At 32.2% G+C, this 13,630-nt stretch overlaps 2 protein-coding genes and 1 long non-coding RNA gene across 3 annotated transcripts; all 3 read left to right on the top strand.

The window, feature by feature from the left end:
- Positions 1-5,479: 5,479 nt before the first annotated feature.
- LOC131169072 (uncharacterized) lies at positions 5,480-7,158 on the top strand. The gene is made up of 2 exons (XR_009150533.1): positions 5,480-6,460; positions 6,758-7,158. It is a non-coding gene; the product is annotated as an uncharacterized LOC131169072 (long non-coding RNA).
- Positions 7,159-7,197: 39 nt separating this feature from the next.
- LOC110653884 (zinc finger transcription factor YY1-like) lies at positions 7,198-8,212 on the top strand. Its single transcript, XM_058150617.1, has 2 exons — positions 7,198-7,212; positions 7,317-8,212. Exons 1-2 carry the CDS (start codon positions 7,198-7,200, stop codon positions 7,884-7,886), a joined length of 585 nt encoding a protein of 194 aa, XP_058006600.1. The 3' UTR covers positions 7,887-8,212.
- Positions 8,213-11,088: 2,876 nt separating this feature from the next.
- Positions 11,089-12,964, top strand: LOC110653866 (probable indole-3-pyruvate monooxygenase YUCCA10). The gene is made up of 4 exons (XM_021809674.2): positions 11,089-11,725; positions 12,043-12,276; positions 12,359-12,481; positions 12,568-12,964. The coding sequence occupies exons 1-4, from the start codon at positions 11,117-11,119 to the stop codon at positions 12,775-12,777; spliced, it is 1,176 nt and encodes a 391-aa protein (XP_021665366.2). The 5' UTR covers positions 11,089-11,116; the 3' UTR covers positions 12,778-12,964.
- The last annotated feature ends 666 nt before the right edge of the window (positions 12,965-13,630 follow it).

The following is a 13,630-nucleotide window of genomic DNA, read 5'->3' as shown; positions in this document are numbered from 1 at the left end:
ATCCTGATTTTGATTGATATTATAATTTAATTTTTCTATTTTAAAAAATTAATTTTTTATTCTTGATTTTTGCATATATTATATTTTTATCCATGAATTCGAGAAATTAATTATTTAATCACTTTAATTTTAATATATAAAATAATTTTATTCTTATAAATTTAATATTTATAATAATTTTATTTATTGATAAAAAGGCTAAATTATTTTATATAATGAAATCACAAAGATTAAAATGTGATATAGTGTAAAATTTAGTAATTAAATAATAATTTTTCAAAATTAAAGGATTATACTATAATATAGTATAAAATTCAATAACTAAATTAAATAATTAGTTTTCTAAAATCTAGGGAATAAAATATAATATATGACAAAACTGAAGGACAAAATTATAAATTTTCCATTTCTTTTTGTGAGTATTATGGTTTGAACTTTAAATTTTCTATAATGTGAAGATTTCATATAGAAGTTCTATTAAAATTGAGGGGAGGTTAGCATAAATAAGAGTAACCATTTTTTATTAACTGCTAGGATCGGGTATTTTTAAATTAATTTATGTATATTAAAATTAATTTTTTAAAGCAATTTTAAATTTGTTTTTTTTGCATTAATTTAATATATTTAAAATTTTTTAAATAATTAAAAATCTTCCCAATGAAGCATTTAAATATTTTTTAAATTATTTATTTTGAAAAAAAAAAACTTTGTAGTCCATTAATAAATATGTATTTAGAGATTAAGACATAATAAAATTTATTAACTGATTGATAATATATTGATTTTTTTAATTCATTTAATCAAAATTATATATAGAAACTTTATATAAAATTTAAAATTCTTTAATTTTAGGATTAATATTATTATATATATATATATTTTTAAATTATTTACCTTTTTATATAATATTCAGATGATTTAATTTAAGAGAGCAAGCAACAATAAAATTTAAAACTGATAAGTAATATATTAGTTTTTTCTATTTTCTTTAATGACTAAAAAATACATAAATATTTTATATATAATTTAAATATAAAACACTACCATTTTAAGATTTACATTATCTCATAAAATAATATTTTTCTTTTTTTATTTTTAAAATTATTTTTTTACTGTTAAAATAAACAATTTTAATTTTACTTTTTATATATATATATTTTTTTTATTTTTATTTTTTTTTTCACAACATTACTTGTTTTTCCAGTGATCACCTCCATAACCCCATCATACACCCAAACACCCTTTTCACTTTGAGTATTTTCATTTTTAAATTTTTTTAATTTTTTTTGCTTCTCATAATTTTTCAATCATTGAAGTTTGACCTATATAATCATTTTGTATTTATTTTAACTATTTAAAATATAATATATAAAAAAATTGATAAATATTTTTAAAAGTATATATTTTATATTTAATAAATTAATTATTTAAATAAATTTGAGTATTAAATATTTAATATATAAAATTTGCATTTAATTTAAATTTACAAATATTTTTTAAATTTAAATTTATTTTAAATTTAATATTCTTATAACATTTGATTGAATTAAATACTAAAAAAAAATCCATGTTTCCATCCCTGCTCTCAAAATTAAAACCTTCTTAACCCTAAAATTTCCCACTTGTTTACAAGCCTCTCGCTTCGAGTAAGGAGAACGAGGCCAAGATCGATGGAGACTCAGTTCACTTACAATATATACGAGCGACGCCCTTTTATCAAATCCAAGGCTCCTGCTGCTAAATGGTTAAAAGAATGGTAATTAATTTTCAATTTTTTAATATTTAATTTTATTTTATTGGTATAGGATTTCTGTTATTGTTTAGTTATAATTGTTGGCCGTCAAGAATCTGAGGAAAATTGAAGGAGAAAAAAAAAAGAATGAAGTCTTAAATTTAATGTCTTTATGTTTTAACCGGCTTTTAATGGGATTAAGTGAAATTCTAATCTGAACTAAGTGTAGTTTAGGAGATCCAAACAATGGGTTAGACTTAAAAATTTGGTTAATTTTGAAGTGGTTGGAGTTTGGGTTTCTGGTTTATTGTTAGTTGAATCGAGTTTTTATGGAATCATTTCACTAAAGTTTGCTTTTAGCTGTTTGTTTGGTTACTGAGATAACTCAGGGAAGGGAAAAGAAAATAGGAAGGCAAAATGTTGATTCTGATTTGAGGCCCAGTTGAGAAATCGTAAAATAAAAGAATATAAAAAAAGAAATGAGCGGGCATGCCCCTGTAGCTTTGCCATTCAAGGGTGATGTTTTGGAATCCACAAGTAAGAATGTTATTTCTGATGTGATTCCGGTGATGACTAAGATCACGGAACACAAACTTAATGGTTCGAATTACCTGGAGTGGAGTAAGACTGTTAGGGTCTATTTGCGTAGCATTGATAAGGATGATCACCTTATTAAAGATCCACCCACTGATGATACATGACAAACTTGACTAAGGGAGGATGCTCGATTGTTTTTGCAGTTTCGCAACTCGATTCATAGTGAGGTAATTAGTTTAATTAATCACTGTGAATTTGTTAACGAATTGATGGATTACTTAGATTTTCTGTATTCTGGTAAAGAGAATATCTCCCGTATTTATGATGTTTGTAAGGCATTCTACCGTGCTGAGAAAGATGATAAGTCTCTCACGGCTTATTTTATGGATTTTAAACGGGTATATGAGGAACTTAATGTATTGTTGCCTTTTAGTCCTGATGTGAAAGTTCAAAGAGCCCAACGGGAGCAATGGTCATTATAAGTTTTCTTGCAGGCCTTCCTTCAGAGTATGAGACTGCAAAATCTCAAATCCTCTCCAGTTCTGAGATTTCCTCTTTGCATGAAACGTTCACACGGGTCCTTCGTACAGAGAGTACTCAATTTTCACAGCCTGCCAGTAGTGCTCTTATTAGCCGTAATCCAAGTGGACAACAGGGTAATAGAAGAGGAAGTAGAGGAGGAATTACAGGCAACAGAAGTAATCAGCGTAATAGAGAGGCTAGTTCTAATCAGGACTCAAGAGGAGTCATTTGTTATTATTGCCATGAGCCTGGCCATACAAAATATAATTGTCCGCAACTTTAGAGAAAAAATCAGCTATCACAGATGTCAAATATGGCAGCAGAGAATTCTACAGTATCTTCCTCTGAGAAAATTATTTTGGTATCTGCAGAGGATTTTGCACAATTTTCCCAGTATCAGGCATCTCTAAAGCCTACGGTTCCCACATCGCTGCGATCACGAGTCGAGTAAATCCACTACATGCCTTGTGTCTTCTTCATCCAAATGGGTTATTGATTGCAGTGCGACGGATCACATGACAGTAATTCTAGTCTTCTATCCGCTTTTGGTCTAATCTCACTTCCTCTCATGTTACTTTAGTGATGGTTCTACTTCTTGTGTCATGGGTTAGGCTGCGAACCCGACCGTCAAATTCTTTGTCTTACATTTTGTGTCTACCAAAATTCTTTTTAATCTACTTTACATTAGTAAATTTACTCGTACCTTAAATTGTTCTGTTTCCTTTTTCTTGATCGGTGTTTGTTTGAGGATCTTACGAAAGCAGTTATTGGTAGAGGACGCGAGTCGTGGTCTCTACATTCGGAAAATCATGTACCGCTTGTTTGCTCCAGTACCTTAACACCTCTTGAAGCTCATTGTAGATTGGATCATCCTTCTTTGTCTACCATGAAGAAGCTGTGTCCTCAATTTCAGTCTTTATCAGTACTAGAATGTGAGTCGTGTCAGTTTGCAAAACATCATCGTTTGCCTTCTGTGTCTAGAGTCAATAAACGGGCTTCATCTCCTTTTGAGTTAGTTTATTCTGATGTTTAGGGTCCTTGTTCTGTTACATCTAAAACTGGATTTCGTTATTTTGTTACTTTTGTTGATTACTCTCGTGTTACCTGGTTTTATTTAATGAAGAATCGTTCTGAGTTGTTTTCTATCTTTTGTGCCTTTTGTAATGAAATCAAAACTCAATTTAATATTTCTGTGCGCATATTAAGAAGTGACAATGCCAAAGAATACTTTTCAGCACAATTTCAGCCTTATATGACACAAAATGACATTCTTTATCAGTCTTCCTGTGTGGATACCCCATCCCAAAATGGCGTGGCCGAAATAAAAAATCGTCATCTTCTTGAGGTAACTCGTACTCTTCTTTTTCAGATGAAAGTACCTTAACACTTTTGGGAGGATGCAGTTTTTACGGCATGTTTTTTTATCAATCGTATGCCGTCTTCTGTCCTTAATGGGGATATTCCTTATACTACTTTGTTTCTTACAAAATATTTGTTCCCTATTGAACCCCGTATTTTTGTTGTACCTGTTTTGTGCGTGATGTTCGTCCACAGGTTACTAAATTGGATCCAAAATCTCTCAAATGTGTCTTCCTTGGGTACTCCCGGCTCCAAAAAGGGTACCGTTGTTTCTCTCCTACTCTTAATCGTTATCTTGTTCTGCAGATGTCACATTTTTTGAGTCCACTCTATTTTTTCCTCCATCATCTGTGTATGAGAGTCAGGGGGAGGAGGATGATCTCTTAATATATACTGTCCAACCAATGTCTAGTCCTTTCCAACAGCCTGTTCCTTCTGTCTCTAGACCTACTCGACCTCCCGTTGTTCATGTTTATTCCAGGAGATTGGAGATTCCTGACTCAGATCCTCCACCAGCTACTTCGTTGGGAGATCCTGTACCTCATACTGATCATGATTCTGATCTAGACTTACCCATTGCTCTTCGTAAAGGTAAACGTTCATATACTTACCCTATCTCTTCTTTTGTTTCTTATAATCAATTGTCTTCTTGTTCTCGATGTTTTGTTACTTCTTTAGACTCTGTTCCTATCCCTAACACTGTTGACGAGGCACTGTCTCATCCTGGCTAGTGTGATGCTATGAAAGAGGAAATGGAGGCTTTAGATGCTAATGGTACATGGGAACTATTGCCTTTGCCCACTGGTAAGAAAGCTATTGGTTGCAAATGGGTATATACAGTAAAGGTAAATCCTGATGGTTCTGTGGCTAGGTTAAAAGCACGCCTTGTAGCAAAAGGATATGCTCAGACATATGGGGTTGATTACTCTGATACTTTTTCTCCTGTAGCTAAACTTACTTCTATTCGCTTGTTTATCTCTTTAGCAGCTACATATGATTGGCCCCTGCATCAATTGGATATCAAGAATGCTTTCCTTCATGGTGATCTTCAGGAGGAGGTGTATATGGAGCAACCACCTGGGTTTGTTGCTCAGGGGGAGTTGGGTAAAGTTTGTAGGCTTCGGAAGTCTCTTTATGGCTTGAAACAAAGTCCTAGGGCATGGTTTGGGAGATTCAGTGAAGCAGTACAGGAATTTGGTATGCAAAAGAGTAAGTGTGATCACTCAGTATTTTATAGGCAATCTGAGGCTGGTCTAATTCTCTTGGTAGTCTATGTGGATGACATTGTGATCAATCATTTTATTGTGGTCTAATTCCTTCATGGTGATCAATCATTTTACCCTTACTATTTTTTCTCTTATTTTCTTTCTGACTTTTTTTTTTCTTCATTACTTGCATATTACCAAGAAATCTGATGATGAGATTCTATGGTTAAATGCTTCTATTAGCATGGACTAAATAGTGTTTTTAGTGCATCTGATTTAATTCTTCTGGTGTTTATGTAATTCAGGTTTTGCTATTGGTTACACTTGTTGGCCAGAATTGTTGCTTCTCCACATTGTGATCCTATATGCTTGAAATTGTTCTGTTTCTTATATTTATCAATATCTCTTGTTCTTCTTATATTTTATAATCAGAACTAAAACTGTCCAACTTAGAGTATTGCATGTGGAAGTTATCTAGGCTGCAGGTGGGTAGGACTGGGGGAGTGAGTTTCAATAAATAGATTCATATAATACATGATTGGGAACTTGAAAGGAAATATATGCTTCAGGTTATACATGAATCTCAAGTGGACACGAAACCATTGTTTTTGTTCACTGAGTGAGGCTATGTGAGAGTTCTAACGTGAAATTTGCTTTTAAACTGAGTATCACAGCCCTGTATATAGCATAATTCCAAATTGAAATAGTTCATGTACATAAAATCTGAATATATTAGGCTGACTTTCGACTAGAATAACATAATCACAAGATGAGCAAAAGACATATATAACCTGAAGTTTAAAACTGCTACAGCAGCATGAACTGTGATGTGCTACAATGTGTGAACAGTAAAACAATTCTGAACTTGCTCCTGCATCATGATGACTGACAATTAGTCTTGTTTGCACTTATGTGTGATATATTCATTTTGTTTTTCTAATTTTGGTTATGGAAACTGCAGGCATTTTCGCTGGATTTCAACCTAAGGTCACACATGAAAACACATTCACAAGAAAACTACCATTTCTGTCCATACCCAGAATGTGGAAAGAGATATACTCATGAGTACAAACTGAAGAACCATTTGTCAGCTCACCATGAAAAGGTTTGTTTTGTTCTTTTCACCAGTAGCGTTTGCTCTTTTAATTTAAATATCATTGTACATTGTCCCTAATATTTGATACACATTGATCTTTTAAATGGATCAATTATTGCATGAGGCAATGAGACGATTCAGGAGGTTGATGTAGTCGTCAGCCATAACAAATTATTTTAAGTGCTCATTTCTTGGAGTCTTGTCTTATAATACTGTATATAGTGCATCTAATATTCATACTTCTATAGTTGTAATTGATCGTGTTTTCTGAATGGGATTTTGATATGAGCAGTGTTGATGTGTCAGGAATGATGGGCCAAAATCTAAATCCTTTGAGAGTCTACTATAGAAAGAACTATAAGAAGAATGATTCTAGGAGAGGACAGCTGGAAGGGAATCAAATGGAGGATATGCATTAGGAATTTGCGGGTGGCACTCCACATGGCCCTTGAATCAATATTGCAGCACCTCTCCAGCTATATATAAGAGTTTATCAGCTGATACAACAAGCATTAGGGATTTTCTTGTATTTCGGCAATAGCTGGGCTAGCTTGAGCTAATTTGGGATTTTCTCCCGTCTTTGTTATTTTTTCTTTGTTTTCTGTTTTCTAAAAGAGGGAAGAGTCATTGTAGTGCTGAGATTATATCATCGTAATTTGGATATTAATTACAGTGAAATCAATATTAAACTTCTCTCTTATATTGAATTTGTTCTGTTTGTGTTCCTAACTCTTATCAGATTTCTCATGATTGACTGTAAAGCATTTTAGATTACAATACTTACAGTGTAGCACGGTATTACTGTATAATTTGTATGGGTGCAGCTGCTTTCTTTTTTTTACATGTAGTGTCCCAACTTCTGTAGAGCATCATCCTTTTTTTTTTTTTTTTTTTTTTTGGTACATTAGAAGGATCTAATTCACAGAGTATTCATCAATTTCTACAGCATTCAACTGCAGATACAGTGAAATATACCACACCTCCGGAAAAGATATCTAAAGTTCCCAGGCCTTCAGCAGCGGCATGTGGCTCTGCACCATCGGATCGTCCTTATGCTTGTCCAAATGAAGGTTGTATAAAGGCCTACATAGATGAATACGAGCTTAAAATACATTTGAGAAGAGAGCATCCTGGACATATGTCTGTTGAAAATGCTGAGAATGCCGCTCCCAATGCTCACAATGAGATGGATGAGGCTAGTGATCAAGTTGCTTATGCTGAGAAGCGGATAAATGGGAAAAGTCAGAAGCAGAGCCGTTCCGAGCCTAGGTTAAAGATGCCTCCTCCAAAAATCACACAACGTAAAGGTTCAAGTCCATGTCTTGCCACTTTGAAAGCGGTGAAAAAATCTTGGCCAGTAAAAGAAGAAACCTACGAGGAAGAAGATAGTGAAGAGACAGAGGAGGAGGATCGTGACAATGCAGAGGATGGATGAAGATATGTGGAAAACAATGAAGATGATGATGAAGAGACGGAGTATGAAGACTGAAGAGAGAAATACAGCTAGGGTCGTTTTATTTATTTTTTTTAATTTTTATTTTGTAATATGGTTTTCTTTTTTATATTTCTCTGAAGTAATGCTGAACTTGAGGAAATCTGTAATTCTTTAGGGCATATTGATCACTTGCATTTTAACTTACTGGCCCTCTCCCGTTTAGCAATTTTGTTCCAATGGTCTTCGCTTGACATATAATTGTACAGTGGAGTGGCTGTACAGGAAATTAACAAAATGAGGATAATGAATTATTTTCTCTTGGTCAAGCTGCAAGTATAAAAAAGCTGTCATGGTGGTACCCTGTGGATAGACATGATTAAATTGGCAATTGAAATGTGGCAGTTAATTTAGTTTTTATCTTCCAATAATTAGCATATTTGGTTGTTATGTTATAATCCACTGAATTAAAGCTGAGTGGACGTGATATATATACAAAACTCCTTATATAATGAGAATTTTCTCACTTATTAATTTTTTGACTATGGCTTAGGGCCTTCTTCACTGCCACTAGTTGGCCGTCTCCTGCCCCCTCCACTAAGCAAGGGAAAGCCTCTCTTCTTCTAACCTGATCATGGGTTTCCTCCCCTCCATTAGATTGGAGTGTAGATTTCGATTTTTTGATTTAGTTGTAGCCGATTCGTCAGTGGTGAGGGTTTTGTTGGGTTGCCTATCTTTCATGTCATTTCTTTCTTGCCATGTTTGTGTGTTGCATGTGTATAGGAAAGCACAAAGATATTATCGGCTCAAGACTTGGTTATGAATGGTGAGAGGAAGTGAAACCATGCTGAGGATGGTGCCTCATTGGGTACCTGAGATGGCCTCGAAAGCGTGAGTGAGTTACCGAAGAGCTCCACCACCTTCTTCCTCGGCTATTTTTCATGATGTCCTGTTATTTCTTTGACCTTGGGGCCTAGTTGATTGCCTGAAGCTTTGGAGACGATGGTTGCCTTAGGAATTCCGTTGATCTTCAAATGGAACAACAAACCATGAATGGTGTCTATAGTACGAGGCTGCGACTTGTTATCTTTGACAATTGATGAGAACATGTCTTGGTGAGTGGCGGTGCAATGGCGCAAGGAACCTTAGCTTGCTGGGTCATGATGACCAGGTTGAGTTTCAGCTACATATAGTTTTTTTTTTTTCATAGACTTGAATTAAATTTTTAGGAGACTAGAGTAGCTGGATTTAGTTGATTCGGGCTTTCTTTTATAACCTCTACTTTAGTTGATTCGGGCTTTCTTTTATAACCTCTACTTGACCCTAATCACATTAACTTTCGTATGGGCTTAGGCCATAATTTTAAAATTTGCTTATCCATAAATTATCTATTGTAAAAAAAAAAAAAAAAAAAAAGGGTATAAATGAACTTTTTAATAGATAAATCATACTGCAAAGTTGAGGTAAAACAAAGTAAATAAGCTTTGATGTCTGTCTAGTTTATCTTTGCAAGAATCAGCTTCATAAATGTATTTCTCAGAACCGTCCACTCACCGCTGCTTTCCAACAACACGTGTGTTTGAAGTTTTTATTTTTTATTTTATTATTTTTTTTTTTGTGGTAACTTTTATTCTTAGTCGAATGACAATCGAATGGTTGTTTTGTAACTCCTGAATTCTTCTATCTATGGATTATGAGCTAGTCCTAACCCTTACCTCTTCCAAATGTTTTCTTTCTTTGCCAAGTAATTCCTGTTTTGATTCATTGGCTCTTTTCTTCAGTTTCTCTGTCCCATTGAAGACCAACCAAACTACAAATGGCACATAAAGAGTCTGAAATTCGTAGCCAACCTCTGAAAAAGAACCATTTCTGACGATATCAACCTAATTTTCTGAGCCCCGTAACAAGAAACTGAAATGCAAAGCATTTCTGATGAAAATTAATGTTTCATCTAGTGCAAGTTTATTACATATATATGGTAATTATGTTCATGGTTGGTGAATGTAGATTATGGCTAATTATGGTATACATTGAGAGCATCAAAATATATTGCTTTCTTATATATAAAAAATTAATTTTTATTTAATTTTAGAAAAGTAAAACGCATATTCAGAGTAATAATATATACCAAATACACTAAATAATTTATTATAGATTAATTCTTTTAAGTGTTATGATATGTTCATAATGCTTGTTATATACACATTAGTGATTTCAGCTTTTCCTTTTAAGTTTAATTAGGGATACAATTAATTATTAGGCTTGCACAAGGTAGAATTCATTTATTTACTTACATTTTAATTAATTAAAATAAATATCATTTTCCTATATCATTGAAGTTTGAATTTAATAATTTATTGTTATCATATATATATTTTTATCGGATTCATTACACTCTTTAAACAATCGAGTTAAATTTTAATTTTTTATCATTAGCATAATTTTGAATTTATATTTGTCGGATTCATCATACTCTCCGCACGTAATAGAGTTTAATTTTAACTTTTTATTATTATTACAATTTTAAATTTATTTTTATCGGATTCACTCCACAAGTTGAATTTAATTTTATAAATATATTTTTGTCGAATTCACTTCATTCTCCGTATGATTGGAATTTAATTTTAATGTTTTATTAAATTAGATTCATCACACATAATGAAAATTTGATTTTAATATTTTATCATTATTATATTTATGTAAGTGTTGTTAGCATCTCTCTTATAATTGAAGCTGATTTACATTATTTTTGTACTTTAATATGGATGTTTCACATAATTAAAATTGATTTATATATGAAAAACTTTAAATATGAAAAACTTTAAAGTAGACCATTTTTAAACAATTAATTTAATTAAATTTTAATTAATAAAGGTGAAACTATTTTTGAGTGAATTCATATTTAAATTTCATCAATGAATTCACAATATTTCCTGAAAACTAAAAAAAATATCACAAAATATTTGCAGTCAAATTCATGAAGGTTCCCTAATACATATGTCATGCCCATGTACAAATTCACCAAACCATTTTTGCCTTTTATCTACCTTTTTTCCCCTATATAAAGGGATTGAAGGCAAGCATTTTCCCATACAAGCACAGCAAGAAATCAAGAAAACCTTTTTCTAGTTCTAGTTTTTGGGAAAAAAAAAAACACACAGATAATCCACCTCCACCTCCACCTCCTCCTCCACCCACATCCACAAACACACACTCTTTCCTTTGTTGCAAAAATGGAAGCCACAGTAGTGATAGTGGGAGGAGGACCGGCTGGTTTAGCAACTTCAGTATGTCTTTCTAAATTTTGCATTTCTAATATGATATTAGAAGGAGAAGATTGCTATGCTTCTCTATGGAAAAAGAGGGCTTACGATAGATTAAGCTTACATTTAGCTAAAGCCTTTTGTGAGCTACCCTATATGCCTCACTTGTCCACTACCCCAACATTTATGCCCAAGAGGGAGTTCGTGAGGTACTTAGATACATACGTATCACACTTTGATATAAAACCTCACTGTAATCGATGCGTTGTATCTGCTTTTTTCCGAGAAAGTTCAAAGAAATGGATTGTTGAGGCAAAAAACACAATTTCTGGAGAAACTGAAGTTTATATTGCTAAATTTTTGGTGGTAGCTACAGGTGAAAATGGTAAGCCTTTTATCCCTGAGATTCCTGGAATGGATAGCTTCCCAGGAGAAGTTGTTCATTCTAGTGCCTACAAATGTGGGTCTGGATTTGAAAACAAACAGGTTCTGGTTGTTGGCTCTGGCAATTCGGGAATGGAAATTAGTTTTGATCTTTCCAACCATGGAGCTTATGCTTCATTGGTTGTTAGGAGCCCGGTAAGTTCTTTAATTTTCCATCACTTTCTCTCCCTTTCTCTCCTTTTGCATGTTTTCTTTCTCTGTCTCTCTCGTGGGGATGACATGCAAAGTTGGCAGATTTTGGAAGCACTTCTTGCATGGACTACACGCATGCAACACAACGATTTTTGTTCTCTGGACCAAGTCCACCATGGACCAAGATAAAAACACATGGGATCCACTTATAAAATATAACTCTTTTAGTCTATGAGATGGATCTAGTCTAGGTAAGAAATTTTCGTGATAAAAATGTTAAGTTGATCACTTTGATTATTTTGTTTGAAATGACTTTGCAGGTTCATGTGGTTACAAAACAACAGATCTATATGGGAATGGTGCTATTAAAGTACCTTCCAATGTGGTTTGTGGATGCTATGGTCACCTTGCTCTCAAGAATGGAGTTGGGTGATTTGTCTAAGTTTGGAATTCATCGACCACGAAGAGGGCCATTCACTCATAAAATTGTAACAGGACAAACTCCTGTTCTTGATGTTGGAACAGTGAACAAGATTCATACTGGAGAGATAAAGGTAAAATAAGCCTCAAAAAAAGCTTAAAAAGATTTCAGATTAATTTCTTTTGTTTTCCCATGTTGTGATTATTATATTGTAGGTTGTTCCTGCAATTGACTCCATAAATGGAAACATGGTGAAGTTCAGTGATGGTGTTGAGAAATATTTTGATGCAATAGTTTTCGCAACGGGCTACAAAAGCGTAGCCAATGACTGGCTTAAGGTATTTAATTCCATGAGATAATCATTGCATTATAATGAATTGATTAAGATTCCTTTATAAATTGTGCTCATTGATGTTTTGTGTAGGACTACAATTACATTCTTAATGAAGAGGGCATGCCCAGAAATCCATTTCCTAACCATTGGAAGGGTGAAAACGGTGCTTATTGTGTTGGACTTGCAAGGGATGGTATTTCTGGAGTTTCCAAGGATGCAATTGCAGTAGCTGATGATATTAATGGCATTTTGAGCCATGAAGAGAAAGAAAATGGAGAAGCTCTTGAGGATCCTAGTTAGTCACCAAATTATATATGCTGCCTATGACATAAATAGTTTTGAATAGAATAAGAGACATTTAGTCTAAGGAATTTCCTTAGGCTAATTCTAGTGTTCTGATCTAAATATATACTAGCTAGTTTATGACATATAATCATGTAATAATTTGTGTTTTTAATGAAAAATCCTAGCTATTTTATTACTTCCATCCATTGTATATTTGACATAAATTTTAATATTTTATTTTTTTGAAATAATTTATAATATCCCTTTCATAAAAATAAATTCACCCTTTTTAATTTTATTTCAATTTGTAATATACTTTTTTAAAAAATAGTTAATTTATTATTTTTTAAATATAATTTAATAAAAAATTATTAATTGAATTCAAGAATAATTTAATAACACGAGCCTTTTAATTTTAATGAAATAATATTAATTATCTAATATTAATGGAGGAACAGACAAAAAATTAAGTAAAAATTGTTATTTTAATTATATTAATGATATATTTTTAATTTATGTAAAACTGAAAATAGACCTATATTTATGGAATTGAAGTAATATATAATAATAATAATAAAAAGAATAGTTGCATAATTTGAGATGCAAGTTTTACTATTTATTATAGGTCTTTTACTTATTTTTGCCGAAATTTCAATATTCTTAATAATAAGACTCAATTTCAAAAATTTAATTATATATATGTTAGTGATTTTACCTTTTCTCGCAAGTTTAATTAGGTATATAATTAATTATTAGGCTAATTTTTTTTATCATTTATTGTTTATTTTTAAATTAACTAAAATAAATATTATTTTTCTATATTATCAAAATTTGATTTTAATAATTTATCATTATCATATATATTTTT

This window comes from Hevea brasiliensis, chromosome 8 (assembly GCF_030052815.1).
Source record: "Hevea brasiliensis isolate MT/VB/25A 57/8 chromosome 8, ASM3005281v1, whole genome shotgun sequence".
NCBI classification, from domain to species: domain Eukaryota; kingdom Viridiplantae; phylum Streptophyta; class Magnoliopsida; order Malpighiales; family Euphorbiaceae; genus Hevea; species Hevea brasiliensis.
Note: the sequence above shows the minus strand (reverse complement) of the source record. Positions and strands in the feature narration are given on the sequence as shown.

Bases quoted from the DNA above. Each gene is read 5' to 3' on its own strand.
- LOC110653866 (XM_021809674.2), top strand. From the start codon at position 11,117: ATGGAAGCCACAGTAGTGATAGTGGGAGGAGGACCGGCTGGTTTAGCA. The intron at 11,726-12,042 runs GTAAGTTCTTTA...ATGACTTTGCAG, and splicing joins CATTGGTTGTTAGGAGCCCG to GTTCATGTGGTTACAAAACA. The intron at 12,482-12,567 runs GTATTTAATTCC...TGTTTTGTGTAG, and splicing joins TAGCCAATGACTGGCTTAAG to GACTACAATTACATTCTTAA.